The sequence below is a fragment of the Pocillopora verrucosa genome, chromosome 7, assembly GCF_036669915.1.
Source record: "Pocillopora verrucosa isolate sample1 chromosome 7, ASM3666991v2, whole genome shotgun sequence".
Classification (NCBI taxonomy): Eukaryota; Metazoa; Cnidaria; class Anthozoa; order Scleractinia; family Pocilloporidae; genus Pocillopora; species Pocillopora verrucosa.
The window spans coordinates 5,069,057-5,094,598 of NC_089318.1; the positions used below are offsets into that span (position 1 = coordinate 5,069,057).

At 38.2% G+C, this 25,542-nt stretch overlaps 3 protein-coding genes and 1 pseudogene across 3 annotated transcripts; 1 reads left to right on the plus strand and 3 right to left on the minus strand.

Annotated features, from left to right (window-relative positions):
* On the minus strand, positions 1-7,974 carry LOC131773050 (retinal Mueller cells isomerohydrolase). Its single transcript, XM_059089012.2, has 3 exons — positions 7,902-7,974; positions 4,443-4,959; positions 1-2,358 (listed from the first exon to the last, which is right to left on the minus strand). The coding sequence occupies exons 2-3, from the start codon at positions 4,948-4,950 to the stop codon at positions 1,349-1,351; spliced, it is 1,518 nt and encodes a 505-aa protein (XP_058944995.2). The 5' UTR covers positions 4,951-4,959; positions 7,902-7,974; the 3' UTR covers positions 1-1,348.
* Positions 7,975-9,427: 1,453 nt separating this feature from the next.
* Positions 9,428-12,106, minus strand: LOC131773052 (multidrug resistance protein 2-like; annotated as a pseudogene).
* Positions 12,107-13,980: 1,874 nt separating this feature from the next.
* On the plus strand, positions 13,981-18,212 carry LOC131773055 (tight junction-associated protein 1). Its single transcript, XM_059089016.2, has 8 exons — positions 13,981-14,143; positions 14,696-14,754; positions 15,211-15,245; positions 15,353-15,544; positions 15,958-16,024; positions 16,905-17,012; positions 17,103-17,195; positions 17,739-18,212. The coding sequence occupies exons 2-8, from the start codon at positions 14,722-14,724 to the stop codon at positions 17,913-17,915; spliced, it is 705 nt and encodes a 234-aa protein (XP_058944999.2). The 5' UTR covers positions 13,981-14,143; positions 14,696-14,721; the 3' UTR covers positions 17,916-18,212.
* Positions 18,213-18,748: 536 nt separating this feature from the next.
* LOC131773053 (WD repeat-containing protein 25) lies at positions 18,749-22,897 on the minus strand. Its single transcript, XM_059089015.2, has 5 exons — positions 21,999-22,897; positions 20,947-21,077; positions 20,186-20,356; positions 19,768-19,908; positions 18,749-19,323 (listed from the first exon to the last, which is right to left on the minus strand). The coding sequence occupies exons 1-5, from the start codon at positions 22,849-22,851 to the stop codon at positions 19,102-19,104; spliced, it is 1,518 nt and encodes a 505-aa protein (XP_058944998.2). The 5' UTR covers positions 22,852-22,897; the 3' UTR covers positions 18,749-19,101.
* Positions 22,898-25,542: the final 2,645 nt, after the last annotated feature.

Below are 25,542 nucleotides of genomic sequence, written 5' to 3' on the forward strand. Positions count from 1 at the left end.
TCACAGCAAAGATTATGACTTTATTCAAATAGAAGACTCCTCTCACAAGTGAAATTAAGATGGATGTTTGCGACAATTAATGGCAAAAATGAGTTTGATTATCCTCTTTTCTTCCTTCAATTTCTAAACCAACACAGTCGGAAAACTAAAATAAAATTTCAAGTTCACAGTTCAAATATTTTCACTAACGTGTATAAACTGCTGAAAGCAGTCGGCAAGAATTTAATATCTTTTCACTTTTGTGTTCACCGCGGCCGTTTGCCATAACTTGGTGCTTAACCACTTCATTACGGAACTTAATCAGAGGAACATTGTTGAAGCATACAACAAAGGAATCGAGCATATTTTGACGCTAATGGTTGGATTGGGGCTGCACAAATTCAAAACAAGTCACTTTAGGCACAAAAAACAATAACTGGGAAAAACCAAGACGGGAAGTAAAACAAAGTTCCGCAAATTGGGAAAGTACAACCTGTAGCTTAAGGAACTGGTTGATAAACTCTGAGCAGATGTCAGGCAAGGCATAATTCGGTTTAGCTTCAGTAAAGAGTATTTTCAGTCTTGATTAATTATGAAGATATTTAAAGAAATTTTAAAGGCTTGGGAATAGGATGAACTAGACTTAAGTCTTAAAAGTTTGGATTTGATGTAATAATTTTATGGACACAACGCTGCTTACTGACGTGTATTTGCACACCAACTGTGTGATTCAAGGCTTAGAGACTGTATGTGCTATTTTTCCTGTGCGGTAATTGAAATTAAACTTTAAGTTGAGGTCGTATCCAGTAGCATTTTACTCTAATGGCGAAAAAATATGCCGAATCTACTCTCAAAGCTAAACTATATGGGAACTTACTTTTGTGCTACAATCGTCGGTTTTGGCAGAAAAGTGGAAAAAAAAAAACTGACAGCAAAAAGAAAAAACGGTCAGCTCGCTCGACTCCTTATCATACAGCGCGCGTTAAGTCCTGGAAGTTCGTTCTCGAACAGGACCCTAGTACCCTAGTAAAATCTCCCTGTACCCAGAAGATTTAATAGATCACAGCAAACTTAGGCAAAGCTAAGTGAATGAAATGCTGAAGGTTTTCTCGTGCATTCAATGAGTCAAGATGGCTTTCTGTTCCAGCAGCGGGATTCAGGTCCCTTCATGTTAAGGAAAGCGGAAAAGCTCCATCAGTTTGGTCTACTACTTCCAATATCTAAATATCAATTCTCCACACTGTCTACCATACTTTTCTTCTAATTTCTTCTCATCACTCTTCTTGATGAACATATACTGATAACTTAAGTAGAAATTGGTTCTTGGTCACTCGTTCGCCCACAGTGCAGGCGTTTTACTAGAACGAGTTTATTTCTTAAACAAGCCATGAAGATTCATCGGAGTAACTCCATTTACAACCGCTCGGCCCAGCTCTTTGAAATCTTTCGCGTCCAGCACCAGCAGGGAGGTGGTCTGGTCGCGGGTGTTAATCACAGATGAGAGCACCACACCGTCATCTTCATCCTTCCCGTCAGGCCTTTTCACGAACACAGGCTCAGAAGTGAATCCCTCAGGCTCCTCCCATGTGATGTACTCCTTCGTCTCGACATTGACCTTTATCAAATGGTCAAAAACAAATTTCTTCTTCCCTATGCCATATACGAACTCGTACTCTTTGCCGTTCTTCTCAGTATAATTGAACTGGGGCAAATCCAATCCGGCGTTCAACAAAATGTAGTCGAGCCCATCTGCCCGCTTAACAAGAGATTTCCCCTCCTTCACATTTCCGAGTTCTTCCAGGGGGAGCTCGTAACGACGAACTTCTGCAAGAGTAATACTCTTTTTGGCAGATTCTTTGGAGGTTCGCACGTTATGTAGGTAAAGATCGTCAATAACTTGGCTGTCTGGGTAACAGCAAGCGTCGAGGTGAATCTTGCCGTTTTTTTCGAAAGCGTTGATGTGGTGAAACACGAAAAACGGCTCCGCTGTGAAGACACCAACATGTGTTCCTTCTTTCCTGTCGATTACGAGAAACCTTGAGAGTTGGTTCGGATCCCAGTGGAGCCAATCCACGATACTTGACTCGAACAATTTTGTCGTCAGAATTCGCAATATATTCCAGGACAAAGGTGTTTCGGTAAGTACCAGATAATGCTCCGTGAGGACGAAGCTATGCATGTAGCCAAGGCCACTGGTAGGCCGAATGGAACAAAGGACTTTACCGCCATCTAAAGGTTTCTCGTCCGATTTTCCAGAGGAAGGTGGTATTTGGACGATGTTGTATGTGGCGTAGGCACCAAATTGGATGGAAACGTTAAGAACTGAACCATCACGGGTTATCTGTGGATGAGCGGTTGCGATATCGATTCTAGCATCGCCTATTGAAAAAGAATAGGCAGTTAAGACAGCATATGGCTACTGGTATAGTACAATTTTTATATCATTGAAAAGAATCAGAGGTTATATAATAATGCTATAAGCTAACTTTGCAGAAGATTTCTCTCGCATGCAAAACAGAAAACCTGCCGCATCCAAATACTTTTGAGAACCCTGTTGCACAAGAGAAAGATGATTCAAGAATACAGCGAATAATTGACACTCAACCACAATTAAATGGTAACAAATAATCATATTAATAGCAACAATAATTATAATGATGATGATGATAACAAAAGTAATAGTAATGGGAACGTAAAGGTGCTTACTCAAGAACCTCACTGTTCCTCTGTCGATCTACCCCTAGGCTCCAATAATGATTAAACTAGCTAACTTTTTCGCCCCATGTAAGGTAATCCAGAACAGTATTAGATTCTGGATTCCACGTTGTGGATTCCAGATTCCAGGTGCTGGATTCCGGACTCCATCTCAAATTACTTTTTTAACTTTCCTTTTAAACAAAGACCAAATTGAGGAAAAATTTAAACGGAATACAATTTTTATGACAGCCTATGTATGTCGCAAATAAATCGCAGACTATACTAAGAAAAGCTTGTTTTCCTATATGTAACTAGCGATGATGGTGGATATTATAAGATTGCGTATAAAACGGTGTTCAAACAACTCAACTAGACTTAAACCTATGCAAAATCGCGAAAGATCTGCATTTACACGGTAATTTTCTGTAGTACACTACAAGACATACAGTTAGTAGCACCGAAAAACAGTGTGATCACCTGCTACTACTCAGTGTAATTAAGCGTTAAACGACCGAAGATGTTCCGAAACAAACAAAAGCCAAGAGCGAGGAATATAGGGTAAAACTCGGCAGACTTCGTTGTGGACGAAGAGGTCGTTCGTATTCTATTGTTACCCACACTCACTCAACAGGATTACATTATGGCTTCGCCTTCATAGGAGGCAGTCGCCATAACAAATTTTTCTGGTCAACAAAGGGGTTGTTTACATGAAAACTGAAGTAAGCATCTTGTTCATTTTCTTACAGATCATTTACTTCAGAACAGCTTGGAAAAGGTTACCGCCTTCTAAGATATTCATCAGTTAAATTGGTCTAACTATGAATCTACTTCAGACTTGGCATTGCACCGTTTTCTTGGGAGTGAAGCAGCGCATTAACTGGCTGTTACTGTAAGAAACACCACAACCGGCTCAACTGGATCAATATCAGTATCAGGGCAACTGCCCACCTACCCCTCCCCTAACCCAACATTAACCCTAACTTGTTATCAATAGACTGTTGTTGGGTTAGGGGAGGGGTAGGTGGGCAGTTGCCCAGATACTGATATTGATCCGGTCCGTTCACTTTGAAAGGGGCGCTAAGCCCTACGGTTTGCTATTGTTCATTTGCTTTCCTGTTTTCACGTTAAAGAAGACAATCTTGGGAGATTGGGCATTTCTCAAGTATCCCAAAATAGCTACACGACGATGGGGAGAAACCTTTTTTTTTATTATCTTTTTTTTTTCCTTTATCCTTTACCAAACCATATTCAGTGACAAACCGGTGCAGTTCTGAGATGGCAGTGGCCGAAGTAATGTAAACGACTTGTACTAAATTAGAGCCTCCCTGATTTGATCAAAGAAAGGTTACCCCTCCCCAGGTTTCAAGTTTTACTTGAGCCTACACAGGAAAACCCTTGAAACCGTAAAATAGTTAATGTAGATCTACTCCCAATCCATCACAAATGCTGCAATCTGATTGGCTATCTCGCTCGCTATCTATTCTGTGATGGCTAGGAAGTCAGGTGAATAGCACTTGGAGTGACCTACTTACAGTAGTAATCAATAAAAAAAAACTCTATTTTCAAATTAAGTCTTAAAATCTGTTAGATTTATGCTCAATCAATAAGATATTTCGCTCTCGAATGTTGTGCGTGATGGTTGACGCCGACTTCACCCTCATCACATACCATGCGAGAGAATTTTCGATCCTATAACCTTATCGTTAAATAACTGATAATGGAGTACTTTAGTCGGCTATTCCCGTATAAATCTCAATTGTGGTTACCTGGAAACTCCGTAGTGAGGTCAACTCTATTCAGAGTTTCCAAACTCTGTGGGTCGAATTCATGCAAGAAGTTCGCCTCGGTAGCGGCGTACAGTTTGTCTTTCATGGCAAAAATATTCACGTTCGTGTTATCCAAAGGAACGTACCCATGCCAAAACTTCGAGAAGAAACGGGAGAAAATATTCTGGCACGGATCTGGGGGAATAAAAGTGCCGAATTCCAAGTGATTCGCTGAGCCATGTTTCAGAGAATCCGCGTAACTCTCACCCCGAATGAACCTGTTGCCGTAGGTCACATGACCATCCTTTATCTGGAAACGGTGCAGAAGTGCTTGACCGTCGAACCAGTGATTGAACGGAATGTCACCGCACTCGAACTTACCAGGCCCATTCCTAAGTAAGGTTCCGTTCAGCCAAGGAGGAATTTCACCTTTAATCTCCGCGTCGATTGGCTCAGGATGTTCATCGACAGTTTGGAAAAGGCAAGCAAAACCCTTTGCAGTTGTCATGGTGGAATCCTTCAAATTAAAGATGAAATTAGAAACCGGTTTTTCTTACCCAACAATATACAGTTTACCCTAACCATTCGATGATATGAAATGTGCAACAGGCACAAACACAAGTGAGTATAGATGCAAGGAAATTCCAGGGTGCATTACTACCTTAACCTACTTCCATGAGTGACCAGGACAGAATTTTTCGCCACAATATCAATACAGATCAAGCAGACAAGTGATGCGAATAAAGAAACATATCAACTACGAGATCGTTAGTCGATCCATTACCAAATTCTTCAAACTTAGATATTAAGAAGTGTATGGCTGACAGTCAGGAGAATTACTGATGAGATATTGGGAGTGAAGGGAGTAGTGCCGCCCCTTTTGAAACGCTTAGGATGCTAGAACCCCAAAATCATCACCCATTGAGTTGTCAAGTTACCTTCAAGGGTTTTTGAAGTCTTCTGATCTGAGAAATAAGTTCTGCAGATAACATTATTTCCAACACGAATTATCTACTAGATGATAAAAGTTTTATGTAGCATTTTCAAAGACATTTTAAAAAGTTTTAGAATTGTTTATTCTTGGGTTTAAAAAAATTATTTGGGCCAATTCAAGAAAACGCGATTTTTGGTATCTTAAATTTCCTGAAGGGCAGCTCTGTCATTTTCATGGAAGAGCACCACTTCCTCCCTCAGCCTCATCACAGGTGTCCCTGCTTCATATACGAGCTGTGTAAATTTGGCTCCAATGAGAAAATCTTTGGAAATACCGTAAACAAATAAGCGTGAGTATATTTTTTATTCTTTTTTTCACGACTTTATGTTAATTTTCGTTGTTTTTTTTCCTGCTGACCTAACCTCTTGAGCTTCGCGAAAGCTCTCTGTCACAAAGATTATTACTGCAAAGAAATTGCCCAAAAGCAGACCACGTTTTTTTCCAGAAGTAATGTAAAAAATCTGCGGATTTTGCAAGAACAACACGCCAAAACATGTCACGAAATGTTATGCAAACAATTAATTTGCGCAAGAACTACACTACATTATGAATCCATATCCAAACCATTTCATTTTACTTTCAGTTGCTTGTCGTCTAGTCGGCCTTTTGAGACTTGAGGAAATCCCGAACCATAGAATTTGGCATTGCGTTTTTAATTCCAGTTTATGTTAGAACTGGAATTCGAGTTCAATTCATAATGGTACTAACTCCCACCACCGTGACATAATGTTGTACTTTGGTACTTGTAGTTTATGGCTCTGCTCTCAATACCTAAGAGAGTTTGATATCCTTTGAGGGCAGGAAATCTTTATCTCTCTCCACTTTGTGGTCCACTGAAATTTCCCATACGTTAAGCATTTATGGCTGATATTGCGTGCGGGAGTTGTAGCTTCCACCGCGCGGTTCTTTTCTGAGCCAACCCTTCCTTAATGTCTCCTTTTCAGCCATTGTTTGGTTTCGTCACGCAACACGCGTGATGAGACCAAACAACGACTGCGAACGATATCAACCCTGCATTTTTCGAGAATGAATTTCATTCTCACCCATGGTAAAGATGAAACTTTCTGATTTCTCATTGGTTAAGTGTACTGGCGGCGTTAATGTAGTTTTCGATTCTGAACCAAGTCGTGTTTGTTCCCAAAGTCAGTTTTTTTATTTTCGCCTGCAGAGGTTCGCGCGGAATCCGAAGGTCTGAGGTTCGATTCCTCGTGAGGACTTATATTTTTTTTCCTTGTCCCACACTCGTGACAAGACGAAAAAACATCTTTATCTGGAGTTTCTTGTTGTTTATCGAGTGAGGTATTTTAATACACAAAAAAATGTGTCCTCGAGAACTAGGTTTCGTATTTATTTGGCCGCTGGTGGTGGTATTCTTATCATGCATCGTTGAATTGTTAATAAGTTGCGTTATAATTCAAGTAAACCCATTTTAAACATTTTAAACCCGAAACGAAACTCGAAGTCCAAGTCTCGAGGTCCAACCCGAAATCCATTTCGAAGTACGACTCAAAGACTGAAATCTAAACACCAGCGTGCCTTACTGCCACAACAAGGTTTCTGGAAATTTCTGGCAATTTTTGCATTTACACTCAAATGTGCAGCTCGAGCAGTCTAAAAAATTACACTGACTTGGGTTCTTACTACTAAAATCAAATTTGATCATGAGTATTTAGTAGCCGCCCCTTTATCTTAGAATGCTGTTGCGTGACAATCTGTTACATCAATTCTCACACCTTTTGTTTTGAAGAAAATACGATTCGCCGACGTATTGTTTTATTTTCTTATCTTTTTTCACATTTGCCAAGGCAAACTGTTCGCTCCCAAAGCGCACGTGAAAAAAAGATGAAGGAATATACAAACTGTCAAAAGTTCGTGTTAAGTTGAATCGATACTCGAGGATCAGGTAAAGTTTCACTTTTCCACAATGAGTTTCGAAATGCTGGGTGCGAAATGTTTACACAGAACAGCGGCCTAACCTGATTTGACGAGTGATATTACAATCTCTGACAAATTACTTCCAGTATTTTTACGGTGGTTATTCCTACATTGCCTCTTATCCAGTTGAGACTGCTTAATAATATCTGTGGTGGTATATCTTTCGGAAAGGAAAATATAAAGTTTTCTATCGGACCTGTTCGTGTGAAGAATACTGATGCATAATCGAAATTCTGAAGCACGAATGCATCGAACACGAGGCTGTTCTATCGCGTGAGTACTCCTCGAATCTACCATAATAATAATAGCTCATAGAAGACGACAATTCAGTGATAATACAGCGACGGCGACGAGACAGAATAGCGAATTAGTTCACAATGTTGCAGAGATAACAGGCAGGCAATATTCGAACAAACAACTGCATCGGTTCTCACAAATTAAACTAGAAAATGAATACCATACTGACTCGTGTCCTTAATTAAGGGTGAAGAATTTTTAACCTCAGCATTTGGCAAGCATCATCTTCTTACCTTGTGAAATAGTATCTTCCCACAACGCTAGACAAGCCGATATGCGCTTGTTGTGCTCTATTCACCAGTCTACCTGATTACGCAAAAACACCTTTGTTACATTACGCACCATTCATGTTCTGACTTGTCACGCCACGAGCAAATCACGTTTTAGACGCTTCGTCACTAACCTGAGAGACTGCAGCCGTTTACACAAGGTTCAGGCCGGTTTTAGCTCTTTAGTTTGGTTTGGTTTTCCATGAAAACTGTTATTGTCAAGTGATTACGCCCTAGGGTAAAAATAAAGCAACACAAAAGAAGCGACAGTGAAAATGCTTTTTTTTAGAGTCTCCCTTTGTCAACAGGCAAAAAACACACTGAGTAAATGTCTCTCAAGACTATTACTAACCGCGTGATATGAACCGTGACACATAAGTCTGGAGTTGATTGTAATCGAGCTGAATTCGAGTTTTGAACTTCGATCGAGTTGAACCTATCCATAGCTGGACTCTCAGTTGGAGTCAACTTTAAATCAACTTTCAAAGTTCAACTGGATTTGAGTTGGACATTGACCCTAGTGAAATATAAAAAAACATTTTCTGAAATGTTTCTGCGAAAAACACTCTAGCCTTCTTTAATTTCTCTAGAAGGTTCATGTAATTGGAAGTGAACTGCAATTATCGTTCCAAGGGGTTAACGTCACTGTGCTCTTATGAAGAAACTCTTAAGGAAGCGAAATGAATACTCATAAGGACATCAGCAAGAAACAGAAAATCACACTACAAAGTTCTACAGTTGAATGAGGTAGCCCTCGTAGTTGAAAACGATGCATCTTTAAGGGTAACTCTTTCGTGTTCTTCTACTTTACAGAATTAGTATTTGTTCAAGTTTAAGTTGCAGGGTTTTGTATGTTTCAAAACGTGATTTAAAACACTTTAATACAATCTCTTGATTTTTTAGTCATGAAGCTCCTTTTCCTTTGAAACGTGACAATGATGTAGACCATGTCTTCTTATGTATCCAGGCGATAAATTTTAAACTTCTCCCATTCCCGACACTCAGCAAAACGACTTAGTAACTTATTGCAGAAACGAGGAAAAGTCAAAGCCTGGTTTTGGGCAGATATTTGACAAATTTTATCTCCAGAGAACACGTAAATATAAACATTCGTTTTTGTGGAATATCCAAATGTAAATATTGCTCAAATGCCACATTTTCATAAGTCAGTAGTAATCAAACCCGTCAGCAAAAGTTAGTAGCTCTCTTTCAAAACATGATATCCTGTCTTAGGTAAAACGAACTATCAAATATTGTTTTCTTTCCTGTAAAAGTTTAGCTAATAAAAGGTGTGCAAACCTCCCTCGTCCTGTTAGTGCTCTCTGCTAATTATCGCACTCCGGTTTCTAACTGAACGGCTGTTACAAGCTTAGTAATAAAGCGATATTAAACTGGACCAAATAAATCGCCAAAAACGAGGCCTGAGTTTTCTAGTTGGTGAAATATAACTGAATATAAAAATAATGACTCATCTTCTTTCTCGTAAAACCGGATATTTTATTCAAAATTAACTCTGTACGTACCATTATTGATATTGCGGCGGCGAGTCGCACAGCAATGTAAATGTCACTGGTTACAGTCGAGTGCTGTCAACTTCAGTTATATCTACACCTGTACTGAATCTATAAGCTTTTAACTCAGGTAAAGTCTACAGAATGATCTATAGCAACCGAAATACGGCCTGTGGGCCAGTTTCAAACCAAGAGATAGTAAATAAGACTTCACTTAGGAGAATGCTATTGAAGTTCCACAAAATTTCAAGCTTCCGTTCCATCCGAGAGCTTGTTACGCACTGGTTACGTAACCATTCTCATCACAATGAATTGACGCATTCCGTCACGCTTATGGTTGAAGTTTTGAATATTTTCATACACAAAAGTGAAATTCTTAAGTTCAACTTTGCAAAAATTTAACCTCTCTCTATCCTTGATAATCTTCACCAGTTTTCCCCGGTTTCGTATGATAAATAAAATATTATCTTGTTTTTATGACAATCAAACTAAAGCTTCATTCCACTATGGAAGTGTTTGTGCATCAAAAGATTGTGTATTGCATTGTTCTCGAAGATATGTATATCTAAAGAATGTTACAAAAACACGTCAATTCTTTTCTGGGTATAAAACGTGTTCAAGTTTCTTAAATAGCCCGAGGGCATTTCTCAGAAATCAAGGAAGAAAAGGATAACAAGGAAAAAATAAATTATGAATAACGAGATAACGTTCTCGAAATTTTTTTGATATTAAAAGTATAGATCTCTTTCTTGTCTTCATCTGTATATTTCCATGCTAAAGTTCGGCTAAAAAATTCCGGCGATTCACTGGAAGATTGCGTGACGATATTAAATTCGTTAATACATTCTTCAAAAATTTGCATAGAACTTGTATGGGATGCCAAAGCGGGTGGTAATATTTAAAGACAATTTTCATTGTAATCGAAGTTTGAATTCAATCAAACACCCAGCCGCAGTGCCGAAAGAAAATCTCAGATAATTGGAACTTTGGGGTGGAACCTTATACACCCTACTATCAAAGATTTGAGTGTTTTATATTCATACTTTGTACATTTGAAATTAAACCGATCAGACAGTGTGTATACTGCTGTCCTGAGAAGAAGCATGAGATGATCTCCTATGAGTTTGAGGGGGAGATAATTCCATCTGAGAACGGAAAGGTACTCTTCTCTCGTTTTCCCTGTCTAAATAATCATCCGTCTCGTCCGTAAACCTGAGTCGCCCTTCACCAGGGTTGGTAACGTCCGTATTACTGAGCAGGAATCCATCTGTCCGCCTCTTCCCGTGAACAACATGGTAATATATAAACAGTAGTAGGTTTATAGACAGAATTCCACAGAGGACGGCGAGAACGATGTTTACGTTCAAAACTTGACAGTGGGTAGGATCAAATTTGACTGACTCGCATCGTGCGGTTCCTTTGTCTGTTAAACGAAGAAACAATGAAACAACAGCGGGCCCGGCAAATCTGCCGAGTGCCTCGGCGAGGTTGAAAACACCGAGAAAAACTCCGCGGCGGTTTCGCGCCTCGTCGCTGAAATCGGTGATCTTTTGCGAGTAATAAACACCCGCGCCAGTGAAGAAAAACGCTCCGCCGGAAGTGGAAAGAGCCACCGCTCCGAAGTAAAAGCCATTCTGCAAACTTTTGTCGGATAATTTGTAATCTATAAGCAAAACAAATCCCCAGACATTAACAATCAACCCAAGAATTGAGAACATCGCGGGGGATAGTTTTCGGTGAATTGTTCCCCGTATGACAGTTCCAGCGACAACGAAAGCGATTCCACCAGAAATATAAACTTTCCATAAGTCTCTCTCCGACGATATCAGGTGATACTGTCCGAACGCAAGGGTGAATAAGTCACTGATAATTCCCCAGAAACACGCCGTTCCGAAAAACACTGACAACATCAACAATGTAGAGTGGACAACGAGTCTTTTCGCCTCTCTGCAATTAAACTTCATTGCCATGTGTGGCGCCATAGGGTTCTTAAAAAGAATTTTATCAGTGGTAACATGATTAACACAACATTCGCGGTCGCCAACCAAGCAGGGGTTGTATACAAGTTGAATATTTTACTAGTCGTTGTGGTCGTCTCTTCATGACCTGCCAAAAGAGGTACGAGAAACATTCCAATTAAAGGCCCCCCTAACAGGCCAATTGCTTGGGCAAGCTTGAAGCTAGCCACAGATTTTCCACGGGTTTCTCGCGGAGTCGTGTTCGTCAAGTAGATTAGCGAAAGGGTCACCGAACCCGCGCTAAGGCCTGCTACAAATCGACCGACAAAAACCATATGAAGCGATTGCGCCAAAACGGATAGGCCATACAACCCATTTCCCGTTACATTAATAATCAATGACAACATCACGGCGAATTTTAAGCCACGCAAATCCGAGATGTAGCCCAGTAGAGGCGAAACAACGGCTTGAGCAAGAGCGTAACTACCGAACATGAAACCAAACAAAGTTGCACTTCCACCGAGGGAACTCCATAATTCTTCTACTGACAAAAGCACAATAGAGTAGTCCAACGCCATTGTGAAGCCAAAATAATGGACAGCGAAGGTTGATAGAAGGTTCTTTGTCGACATTGTGGAGCCTGCCAACCGGCTTTCCTCACAAAACGACTAGAACGCGATGAAAGTCAGTATTCATCGAGTTCCTGTTTTTAATTGAAAGTCGCGTGAAGGCTGGGCCGAGGTCACGCGCAACCACGTGGCGTATCGCACGCTTCACGCTTGATCGATGATCATAATTGGTCTCGCATCCTCCTAGCCTTCTTGACGATCAAACACTCAAGCATTCACTCACCTTTATCTCAGCAGATTTGTCGGGTATTTTTGTTAGAACTAGTTTAAAGTTATTTAGAAGCGAAGGAAACGCATTGCTTCGAAAGCGACAGCTTGTTGATAACGGTGATGAAATTCATGTCCAACAATTTTGTGAATGAGAATATCATTATGTAAATGAGTACTGTTATGCTCACCCACGTGACCCGACTTGCGTCAGTGGAATGCACTCTAACGCCCACAGGAAAAAAATCTACTAGATTAGATGTGAGCTAAAGAACTGGGTCGAGTTAACAGGAAGTCAAAATGGGGACTTGGTTAAGTGTCAAAGAAATGCGAAAGAAAAAAATATATATGTATATATGTGGAGAGATAAATTGATAAATTGATGAAAACAGGCTTATTCTTTAAATTTTGACCTTTTAGAGTTCTTAGAATAAGTGATTGATTTTTCCCTCACGATACTTAGTGTTTGTGAGACAGCAGGTTATTCAGAAAGTTTGAGTCCTGAGTCTTGATCACTCTCATGATATGTGACCCAGTTTTACTCACTCACGTCCAAACACATTACACGTGCACCTAAAAAACATTTGCTTGGTTTTGGTTACCTTCCTTGACGCTTTGGCCCTTAAGAGTGACTAGCATGCAATTTCTCCTCACATCACCCCCCCCCCCTGAATCAGTCATAAGGTCACGAGAATATAGGAATAATCATTCAACCCGAATTGAGAAGCTCTCTTGGTTGTTTTCAAGGTGTCGAAAGGCTTACTTGGTGGCCGAGAGAACATATTGGCAATTCGCATAGACGAGTTCTCCTTAACAGCGCTTTTGGATAATTTATTATAGATCAAAAGCCAATTCATTGCAAAGGCCAATCAGAGCGAAGGAAATAAATTCCCTGAGTGACGTGAGTTGTCAATGAGAGCCCAGAGTCAATGCAAGAATCAAACAAACTGCCTAAGCAAGGGAAAAGCGCGGGTGACTAAGTTGGTCATGCAGAACTGTCTTAGCTCTGAATCTAATTTTGGTTTTATCAGTTGAGTCGATGGTGTAAATTGGCCAACTTAAAGATTTCCAAAGCCGACGTTTCGAGCGTTCAGCCCTTCGTCAGAGCGAAAGAAGAAGGGCTAGCGCAAGAAACGTCAGCTTTATAATTCTTTATTGTGGCCAATTTACATCATCAACTTAGTTGATAAAACTATCTCGTTATACTCCCCACTGACGCAGCACTCCAGTTTCTTTAGAAACCTTTCCCCTTTGTTAATTTTGCACATCTCTGTTTGGGACGATGGCAGAAGTTTTTTAAACCAATCACAGAGCGAAGATGAGAAATACCAAAGAAGTCCTGGATTACTCTCTATACGCAATTGAAAATTGCTCATCATATCGTTTTTAATTTCTACAAATAGTATTTTTTCAACCAATTATATCACTTTTTTCTAAACCAAATGTCGATTCCAAAATCTTACACCGATCATCTGAAGTAAAGTAGCGTTTTGGTTTTTTTTTTCTTTTTTGCTACCATCTCTTGTCTACATTTTATCACCTGGATTATCATCCAAATTTTCGACTCTTTTTTTTTCAATTCGCGACCGAAACGTCTAACCGTGAGAAAAGAGCTGAGGTCGGGGAGATTTTTGTTGAAACATTTTCAAATTGTTCAAATAATTCAAATAGCAACCTCAAAATGGCCGTGTCGAACTGGAACGAGCTGTCAAATGAAAATTACTGCTGAATAAATATGACAACTGATTGAAATCGTGGTAAGTGGGTAATTTTGTTTTCATTGAGCTCCATGATTAAAGCAGTCACGAGGAAGATTTCTACGTTTGAATCGCTGGGCAGTTGATGACCTCTGAGGCTATTCTCACAGCGAAAGACTGAGGACAAAGATTATATCTGATTTGGTTTGTATCTCAGGAAGTTGTCTATTTGGCACCGACAAACGTCCCATGTTCATTTAGTAAAAATTTACAGCTGTTGCTGTCAAAAGATACAGATTATCCGCTATATTTTACGTGGTAAATGCTACATGGATTAATTCACACGTAGGGTGATCTAAACAGCACCCAAGGTGTTTATTGTTTGAGAGATTTGTTATGATATGAAAACTGATAATGCGTGCAACAATGCAATTCAGTTATTATCTCTTTAACCGGTCGTATTTTATGGTGAAATTGATATTTTATTATTGCAAAGCTGATGAATACATGTATGACTGTAATCTGTTGAGATTTTGTATGTAAAACATTGCGTTGCGGTGTCATTAATATTCCGTGTGGCCAATTTGGGAGTCAGTTATACGTGTCGCAATACGTGCTCGTCATATCCACTAACCTTGCGTGACAGCCTTGCATGACTTCCCATGTTAAGAGGAGAAATGGAAAATTGTACTGCACATCATTCAAGAGATTCTTTAAATTCATTATACATGTTTGTTGTTGTTTGTTTTTTTAAAGTGAAGTCGAGTCATTTTATCAATTAAATGGACACGAAAGCAGAAAACACAGACGAAAAGGTAAGTTCTTGTGAGGTAGGTGGAATTTTACAGGATATGATGAACAAATTGTATCGCGTTCAATCCATCCCAAATCACTTTCATTTATTTGTGTAATATTATATTACTATTTTGGTTGTCATATTAAGCATAATTTTTATGATCATAACTGATCACTGATCATAACTGATCACAGTAGTAAGAAACTTTTTTTAGACAAAAACTAATCGAATCTAATTTTTTTTATCCCTAAAAAATTGTAATTTGTTCAGTTATACTTCCCTTTATAGACTATTTTGAGACCCATTTTGATAAATCAACAGAAATTTTTTAAAATTTTGGCATTTTTGTTAAAACGTTAAATATATATATATATATATATATATATATATCTTTTTAACTAAAGACTTCCATTATTTGATATGAGAAACTGATTGAGGATAGAATAAATGCTCTCATTTAACTTTGATTTTTCAGTGTGACATTTCTTCAGAAGCTTGTAAACAGTTAGAGTAAGTCTATTTCAAAATATTTTTTTGTATCAATTCTGTTACAAGACTGACATGTAGGTAAGACAGATTTTCAGAAGGTATATTCTAGAATATTTTTAACCTTTTAGATTAGAAAATCAGGAATTAAGAGATAAATTACAGAAGTTGGAAGAGCAAATAGCAGGTATACATTCTAGTGAGAGAGCTGATGTGTCAGTTGCATCACCCAAAGAGAAGAATGGTGAAATACAGGAAACACCCGATAAAGTGAAAGAAAAGAAGGGACAGGATTTGGAATTCTCCCCTGAGCAAGCAAGGAGGTAAATTGAAAAACATCAATCATTCAATCATCACTAATAAAAGGAATATCATTGTGAGCAAATCAGAAAAAAGATCATTTGTTTAATTTTTTAAAGTTTACAATTATTGTAGAAGTTCCCTAAAACGAAAAATTTCAATGCTAGGGCAGTTACTGATGTTTTGACATCCTGAAAAGAATCCATGATCAGAGTTAGGAGACTGTGATAAAGATTTCCATGAAAATTGTCAAATATCAGTCACTGACAATGGAAATGTTCCTTTTCATGGTTGATCTCACCCATTTGATTAGGTACATGATCAACATTGTTGACTTTGTCATGTATTTAGGGAGGAATTAAATGAAAAATTTCCTCCCTCTGTACACATTTGTAAACAATTGATTAATAATTAAACTGATATTTTGAATTTGCAGACTAAAAGGAGACTATGATGATGTTGTGAAGAAAAATCAAGAGCTTGAAAGCAGAATCCTCCAAATGGTAATCTAAATTTAAATTTCCATCTGCCATTTTTCCTCAATTATACAATTCAGTTGCTGTCAGTTTGATCAGTTTTTCATGCAATGCCCTCAGTGTGGGGGTATTGTTCTCATCCCTAGATAGGATGTTAGTCACTGCAGCCAACTCTTCCCCCCAGCAATAAATCAAGATTCGTATACAAGTTGCTATTATGATCATTTACTCCCATGGGAGAGGTGGTTGCCGAACAGTTTAGTGCACTGGGTCAAGAAGTCACAGCATTTTTTTTTTTCCTATCTGAACAGTTCATTATGTTGTGATCTTTAGCAAGACATTTTGCTCACAGAATACCTCTCCTTACTCAGGTATTAAATGGGTATCAAACAACTTTCAGGCAAACCTTACAAAACTCTATGGAGGCAAGGATACTAGCTTCAGTGTCCGGAGGACCATTTGGCTTGGATACAAAATGTTTCTTTTTTCTAACCATTTGTGCTCCTGGGCAGAGAGACTCTGGGAGAGTAAAACATTTTGCCCAACCTATCAACCTGTCCCTTGCTAAAATCCATGCCTTTTATTTGGAAGTCCATTAGTACCCAGATCACTAGACTGACATGTCTTTGTAGTAGAGACACGGTCCTTAACCCTTGAACTCCCAAGATCAAATTATTAATTCTCCCCTCTAGTTGCTACAAATTTCCTTGTGAATCAGTAATGAGAACTTAGTGTTAGATCAAGAAAACAACTTTTACATGTTGGAGTTTTCTCAATACCTGTTTGCAGGATAATGTATGGATATTTTAGGGAGAAATTCCATGTTAATCACTTCTGGGAGTTAAAGAGTAAAGCACATGAACTGAATTTCTTTAATATATCACTACTGTTAACTTAACGCCACCAGGCTAGCGAAATGCAAACAGAGAAAGAGAAGTTTGAGGCAACAGTTGGGGCAATGTCAAAGCAGTTAATGGACTTTGTTGAGAAAATGAACAAACTGGAGGTGGAAGCTGTAAGTTCAAGTTGAACAATTCCTGTTCAATGTCAACTGAATTTGGAAAAACTGTAATTTTGAGCTGAGACCTTTATAATTTTATCATAGATGAAGTACAAGAGAGATTGTTCATTAGTGGTACAGCTTTTGAAGTGTAACCAGTCCCTGGACAGGAAGTTTGTTTCTCAAAAAATGGATACGGTGAGCAAACCATCCCCTTTACACAGAGTATTCATGATGTATGTTAGATAATAAATTGTAAATAATTTACCATGAATTAATCTTTAAAGTACCATTATTGTAACACTTACTATGATCATTTTCATTATCATTGTACTTATTATTATCATGATCATTTTTTTTACTCAGGGTTGTCAAAAATATTTTCATTTACAGGACTGTGATACAAAGTAGGCAGCACTAAACCATGTTATTCCCATGCCATGCTTCTTTTCTGAAAATTAAACCAGAAGCATTCAGAATAGCTGGATGGTACAATTTAAGAATAGAAGGTGAAATGGGCCTTTTGTCAGTTATTTTGACAACCCTGATGTAACCATAACTTAACATCAATACATTTTCTGTTTACTGGACTGGACTAAACATTGACTTAACTTAATCACAAAAAGCTTGCATACAGGATTTGGGTGGAGGTCAATCAGACTTTAGGATTTAAGGGTTTTAAATTAATGTTTAATATTTTATTAACTTCTTTCATTCTTTTGTGCTTTTCTAAATCCACAGTTACCATCAGAACTGAAAGACAAGTTGACAACAGAGCTTGACCTTAAAGAAGAAAAACAACCTCTCAGCCATCCAGACTGGAGCAAAAAACTCTGGAGAACAAAGAGTATAGGGCCAACAAATGCAAAAACAGAGCCACAGTCAAAGACTGTACGTACACCTAAGTTCAGTGAATGAGGGATATCAAAAAGTAGTCCATCCACAAACACTTTGAGCATAGTTTGCAGAGTGCATTAGATTTAAGTCATCATCGTGAGCACTTGACACAAGTAAGAATGTGCATGTAGGTTTTTTAACTGGAAACTGATTGAATAGTTTAAATTTTAATTTTTTCATGGCAGCTTTATCAAGATTTTATTGCTAGATAAAATTAAGCAACTGACAGATCTGGCCAATAAATTATATAAATTTTTTTTTTAAGAATGTACCAGCCATCTGGCTAAGCCAGGTAACTCACTGTGTTTGTAAGTGTCCTGACCTAGAAACCCCCCCCCCCCTAAAGAGCATAGTAAATTCCAGGGAGTTCACTATGCAGTCTGCTGAGGGAATTGAAGTTTGGAAGAGAAGAGTTTAATATTAGGATATTACAGGTGTTAGATCTGTAACACAGTATTTTTTGTAGTAAGTTTTCACTGAGGTGAAAATAGAAGATAATTCTTAAAGCAAAATTATTTTGAAAAATAAAATTTTGAAGTTGAATTTAAGATTGATCAGTATTTTATATGCAGCTGCTGTTTAATATCAAGGAGATAAAACTTGAATTAAATATGAGATATTCATGAACACTTTATTGCCTAGAAAGGTGTTGTACAAAGATGTTATTTGTCTTGCAAAGAGGGTAGACACAGTTAATTGAATTGTGTTCACTTCCACTGTGTTATGGAGAAAGTGGTCAAAGCCAATCAGAGCATAGATAGTTAAGTGTATCTCATGGAGCCAACATGAACTGTGAAATTGAAGACAAGAAAACTGCCAAAAAAAATGGAAAAATGCAAGTGAAGGAGGCGTTTATTGATTTTATTGATTAGTTTTTGTATTAAATCTGGTTGATTAAGTGAGCAGCTGGGAATTTTTGACCAGTCACTCAGTGTAGTGAAGCAAAACCAAAACAAACCCAGATTACCTCTATACTCATTTAACATTGCACTGACTAATAATAACAGAAACAATGAAACTGCAAATCATGAGGTAATAAATGCAATTGAGCAAGGCAGAATCACTCTTAGTTAATAATATCTGATGGAGCGGAAGTTGAGAATGGAGTTTTTTTCGACCAATCACAGGGTAGAGGATCTCAAAACCAATTGTAAACAATCCTTGGTTGATCTTGGAACTATTATTTGAAAATTGCTTTGCTCAGAAATTATGTCCAAACTTTAACCTGCCCATCCCACCCACAGGTTGCCACCCGGCTGAGTAGGGTGGGGTGGTAGGCAACATCTGTGCATGGAGCAGAGTGAGCCTCTATTGTCCTCATCACATGAGCTGTGCTGTGATCATAGAAAAAAATTTTCCCATCTGCTGAGCCAGAACAAATTATTTTTCCATCAGGACTGAAATCACATCCAATATGATAACCACAAACCTAAAGATTAATAAGAAAGAAGTGCTCAGTTTTATTGAATAGTTTTCTTGTTGAGCTTTTTACATTCCCTTAAAGGATGGATCTGACTTTGAAATCTGCTTCCATGTTACACTTTCTACATCACACAGTTTTCAACATGAGAATAAAAATCATTCTGTTTTCTTTATGAATTGTGACTGAACGTTATTTTCTTGAGGCGGTGAGCCAAAGATGGGGTGGGAACTGTGGCATGTGAATGGGGATTCCTGACAAGGAATTAATGTGGGGGGGGGGGGGGGGAAAGCTTGTTTGAAATAGGCCTTTCACCATGGGGACTTATGAACCAAAGGATTTTCACTGGAACAATTTTTTTCTCAGATGGACCAACCTTTAATAAGAGGGAATTTTTAAGGAATTTATACCATAATAAGGCATTTGTTATTGTACTTTATTAAATTTTATTACCTTATGGCCTTCATATCTTTTGAACTTATTCAGCTTGTATGGCTTTCTTGTTGAGAACAAAGCAATGTAGTCACCATTTGACTGTGCCACAAAATGTGATTCATAAGGGTGGACCTTCAAGCAAGTGCATGTAAAGGCTTCCTGAAAATACCAAAATTAATATACTTTTATCATCCATATGTAAAATTTAAGTGATTAGCATCTTATTTCTCCTCACAATATCACCCCTGAATGACACCTCATTAGGTCACAAGAATATAGGAAATGATTACCAACTAAAGAAGCTCTTGATTGCTCAACAAATTCTCCTTGTCAGCACCTTAGGAAATGTGCAAAGAACAGTACAGAGAATATACATACTGATGTCAGGGTGTAAAGGGTTTGGGGTACTTTGCTTAAAGTGCAGTCTAATAATTACCTGATAAATTTGATTTGATAAAACTGCTGTTGATCTAAAATCCCACACCATGATCCCCTTGTCTGTTGAATTCCGTCTGACAACTTCAGCAGCAGAAACAAATTCTTCTGCTCCTGGTAGAAATGCTATGTCCTGTACTTGACCAAATAGAGCTGAGTATGTTGATGCAATCTACCAAAAAAAAATCTTCCCAATGAAAATTCTATCCAATTATTATCCTACTGTGGTTTAATAATAAAAAAATTATTCCTATCAAGTAGAGTTAACCTCAGTGGCTGGCATTTTTTTGGCAGCCTGACCACTTCTATTTGTGTCGAGCACTCAAAAACCACCAGCTATGATGGCTTGTTTACAATCTGTTTCCTCCGTGTCTGAGAAATATATAAAACAATGTTCACATTGTAACAGCTCTCACATCAGTTGATAGGAGTTAATCACTAATGCCTGTAATGGGAGTGCTGCCTTGGGCTCCATGGCACTAGCCTCAAAGCTGCAAAACCTCAGACTAGCCTGCATCTAGGGACTTGGAAAATACTGGACCAATCAATCAGCCTTCACTATCATGTTACATCTCTTTTTTGTCATACACAGGAAAAAAATGCAGCACATCTTGAGAAATTTTGCAGATTTAAATGGATCTTAAAACTCTCTCTTCACTCTAAGGTAAAAGGAACTCCTTAAAATAAAAAAATGTGTTATTATTCTAACAAGAATTGTTACATGAAGATTTTAGGACATCTGTCCAGTAATTGTGCACTTACACTTCCAGTCCTTCTGTCCCAACATAGAATGGAAGATTTAAAAGTCCCAGCTAAGAACAGGTTTGGATTACTGGGATGAAACTGGACACAAGTCACGTAGTTTCTGTGTGGAAACACTTTGATTTCCTTTCCTGTCAAAATAAAAAGCAACATAAATCAATAAAATCAATTTAGGCATCTAATTTAATCACAGACATGCTTTTGTAGCACTAAACATAGGAATATAGAATAAACACCAAATTAATGAATGCTTAGCCCAAATAACTAACACTGTCAATACACTACCAAACTGATAACATTAACCCCTTGAAATGCACAAAGAACAAGTGCAAGGGCAGGAAGGGGGGGGGGGAGAAAGCTCCAGCTCTCCAAGCAAATGTTTGATGAGAGGCTCAGCCCCTAATGTTTCAGGCTCCACAATACTGCAGGCACAGCATAAAATTAGTCTAGAAAAATATTCAGTCTTGTAATCTTTTTCAAATCATTTCATCAGGATTATTATATGTGCAAAATTATATGTGGTACTAAGCCTTTTTAGCTTTGAAAAGCACCAGTCTGTGTTTCAAGACGAACACATTAGGAATTTTTTGGTTAATTTGAGTAACAGTTTTTACATGGCTTAACCCTTAACTCCTAAGAGTGACTAACATCAAATTTTTCCTTACAACTGTATATCACCCTTGAATCAAACATTAAGGTCATGAGGCTGAATGAAATGATCACCAACTAAAGAAGTTCTACATTGCTAACCAAATTCTCCTTGTGAGCACGTTAGGAAACATATGGAGAACAGTATGGAGAATATACATACTGATGTTAGGGTGTAAAGGGTTAATATACCAGATGAGTTTCCCCCACCCACCCACCCACCCTCAATCACACACACTCCAATGTGCTGCACCACGCCTGAGTATACAAGATAACACTCTCCACCTAGTTATGTTTCCCTAACCCTATCACTGGTCTCTTGCTTAATGTTTTCATAATGCAGAGGGAAGTTGTACATTAGTTCACAACTTTTGTTTATACACCACAATAAATGTTTCAAATACCTGTTTCTACATCAAACAGTCTTGCAGTTTTGTCATAACCACAACTCAACACTTGTGACCCACAGTGACTCCATTTGGCATCTTTTACTGCTTCAGCATGACATGTCAAACTTTGCATACAAGCTCCACCTTGCCGTGTGTCCCAAACACAAACTGTGCGATCCATCGATGCAGACACCAACAAATGATTATTACTCTCTGTAACATTCCATCTGATGCAGTTAACACCCTGGGTGTGACCTTTAAGATTTAAATGTAATTTCTTCGATGGTTTGCATACTTGATCTGTGTCCTTGCGGTTTAGAAATTTAGCTTCATCTGGGTGATAATTTGCTCTTTTCAAAGAGCTATTTCTCAAGGTTAAATCAGTTTCTTGTGACGGCTGATTCGCCATAAGGGATGAGGATATTGCTTGAACCAATTTCTCTTTTTGTCTCTTAGACACGTAAGGTTTGACGTTTGATCCTGAACTTATCGAAGATGACTTCGTTTTCTGGTTACCTGAATCGAACAATGCTGCAGATTTCGTATTTTTCTCAGTACTTGTCCGGAAATAACCACACGCAGAGGTTTTGTGTTTATCATCAATTAACGGTTCACAAAAATCATTTTGAGTACTCACCGATGAATTACAGGCGTTTACAATCTGTTTTGATTCAGTTAGGTTATTTGGAAATAATCTATATTGCTTTCCAGGCTTGAAATGAGATTCTAACTTTCCATTCTCGGTTTTTCTACTGCTCCCCGCGTAAATTATGATGTTATCAGATTCCGTAACCTTTGGTTTCTTTTTCGGGGACTCATCGCTCTCTTCAGACGATGAACCACTGTCGTATGCAAGTAGACCTTCCATAATTCACCGGACTATTGTAGGAGTAAATTTAATACGGTGCCGCCATTTTGATTATACAAACTCATCCTCAGGACCTCTCGGAAAAATAATCCAAGATGGCGGAACCCGGAAGTAAACTACCCGGAAGTAAAAGCCTAAATTACAAACGCGGAATTTACAAATTTTATTTGACTATTTTTTCCCTAATTTTCTGTTGCAGTTCTAATAGAAAGTGATAAGAAATTCTTCGTCCGAAATCCACCATAAACAACTAAAAACACAATATAACTGGTTGCTTGCGAACGGAGTCGGCAGATTTCTGATCTTTGAAAGGCAAGGTTATTAATACAGGGCTGTCAATTGGCTCAATACAGCAGATATGGTAATCACTAGGACCGACAACCACCTTAACACCTCTGTTTAGAGAAAAAAGACCAACAAAGGGCTTTTACTCCATTATCAGAGCCATGTAGACAACAGGTATAAACGATCGCTAATAAGAACTATGCTTGATCGCGCTAAACGCCTGTCATCCTCACCGGACCTCTTCTCCAAAGAATGCTACGATCTAAGGAAAATGTTTCTGAAATTAAAATATCCTGTAAAACTTATTAATTCCATTTTTATGAGATGTCACGCCTTTTAAGATCTGAACCAAAGCTGTATTGAGCCAATTGACAGCCCTGTATTTGATAATGATGACATGTCGTCGCCGAAACGTCATGTTTTTATATCGCTACTCTTTATTCATGTTAAAATCATTTCTTTATTTGAAACTGGAGTGATACTCTCCAGAAAATTGCTTTGTAAACCAGTAAACATCACTATGGAATAATGGTATTTACTCTGTTTCAGGCTGCCGTTACCGCTAAAAATGTATGCAATGTGAGTGATCTAGAGTAAACACAATTGATGTTATCTGCTTCTTTCCACCTCAGACCTTTACGCACTGGTGAAAAAGTTTTTATTGAGAAATTTGTTCCGGGTGAAAACTAGACAAAATTGTCACGTCAGTAATTATATTAAATTCATGGCCGAAACAAATCTTTAGCTATTCATAATGACAACGAGCTTCAAAACGTTCGAATGACCCGTAATCATACACATGTTTTCATGTTCCTTTAAGTAGAAAATCTTAAAGACAAACCCTCTGGGCTTGTAATCAAATATATTGATGACAGATCCAAACTCATATTATAACTAAATTTTTTTAATGCCTTTAAAACGATTTTGAAGCTTTTTCGCGTGGAAGAGGTAAGTTATGTGAGATCGTGTTTCAAGTTTGCGAATCCCTCATATAAATAAGCTTGTTCGAAACGATAAAGGATACTGTTTGGACGCTTCATGTTTTTTCAAGACACAACTGGTTTTAAAACGTTTCAGCCACATTTGCTTAGAAAAAGCTCACGTGAGTAAATCAACAATGACTTTAATTACCTCGGTGATTTTGATTACCGCTCCATCCAACATACCAAAGTTAGAGATTCTCTTCATTAGACTGGTTTCGCCGGAAGGCATCCAGACTAGCGTATGCATGACTCCAGATGCTAATTTTCTTTCATAGTGAATTTAATCAGTGTCGGACTGATTCTCGATTTGTTTTAATTTAAATATCGTACTGTTGAGTGGAAATAATTTTGGCCCAGCATACGGCTGGGCCAAAAGATAAGGGAAAAACCCATTCGGTACTAACTCCTCTATGAAAGCATATTCTGGTATTTAAATTTTATCTTGTCCTATTTTGAGAGAAATGGGAAACCCACATATATAAGGAGATAATAAACTTCTTAAAAAGATGCTTTGGTGGCGAATTAGTCACGATAGAAGTCAGCGCCCCTGTCAAGTGATGCGTTCGTGTACATGCCCATTAAATCTTAAAAAAATGGTTTCTCATCAGGCATTATTAGCCAGAAAAATACTGTCACTGAAATGATAGTGTACTAATAACTATGATAACTGTATATTATTTTTCTAAGTGTTTACCATATCTCTCCAGAAATATTTATTTAAAATTACAATTATCAGTGCAAATATTAAAGAACAATTATCAGATGCTGTTTACCCTCGGCTCTAATCAAGTTTAAACACATTTTCCTGTGGCGCCATGCAAGTCGAAATACAACTTCCTTTTTTCGTTTTTGTTCTCGCACCAAAAAACATAACCAAATAAATTTAAAAGCACGCATGTCCAACATGACAAGAGAGTCTGTTTCTTCAGGGTTGTGCAGTAATATTATGAGGACGGATAAACTTGATCACCAGAAGGAAATGAAACAAAGTACTTGTGACTATCAGAGTTTCCTCTCATGTTCAGAATAAATTGAACAAATAAAAAATTGTATCAGCTTTGACGTTCATCATGTTCAGCGGCTCAATTTTCCTCATCCGAACACTGTAGTTTTCGTTCTCCTGTCGCTAGCCCCTCTGACGGTTTCTGATTACTCCAGGATTTATTACGAGTGCTGGATCGTGTTGATCAATTATCTCGGGTTCCCTTTGACGCGCAACTCCGTAGATTTCGAACAAGACATAGAGGATTATCAGCAGTAAAATGGTACAGTATAAGCGTAAAAGGTCCTGAAGTGTAAGTAGCATGGTTGTTGAAGCATTTGCTCTAACCGTAATGGTTGACGTATATTACGAAAACTTCAGGATGAGCATGCGACAACAGGTGCTCAGAGAAATGGCTAACACATCAACAAGTTTTAACCA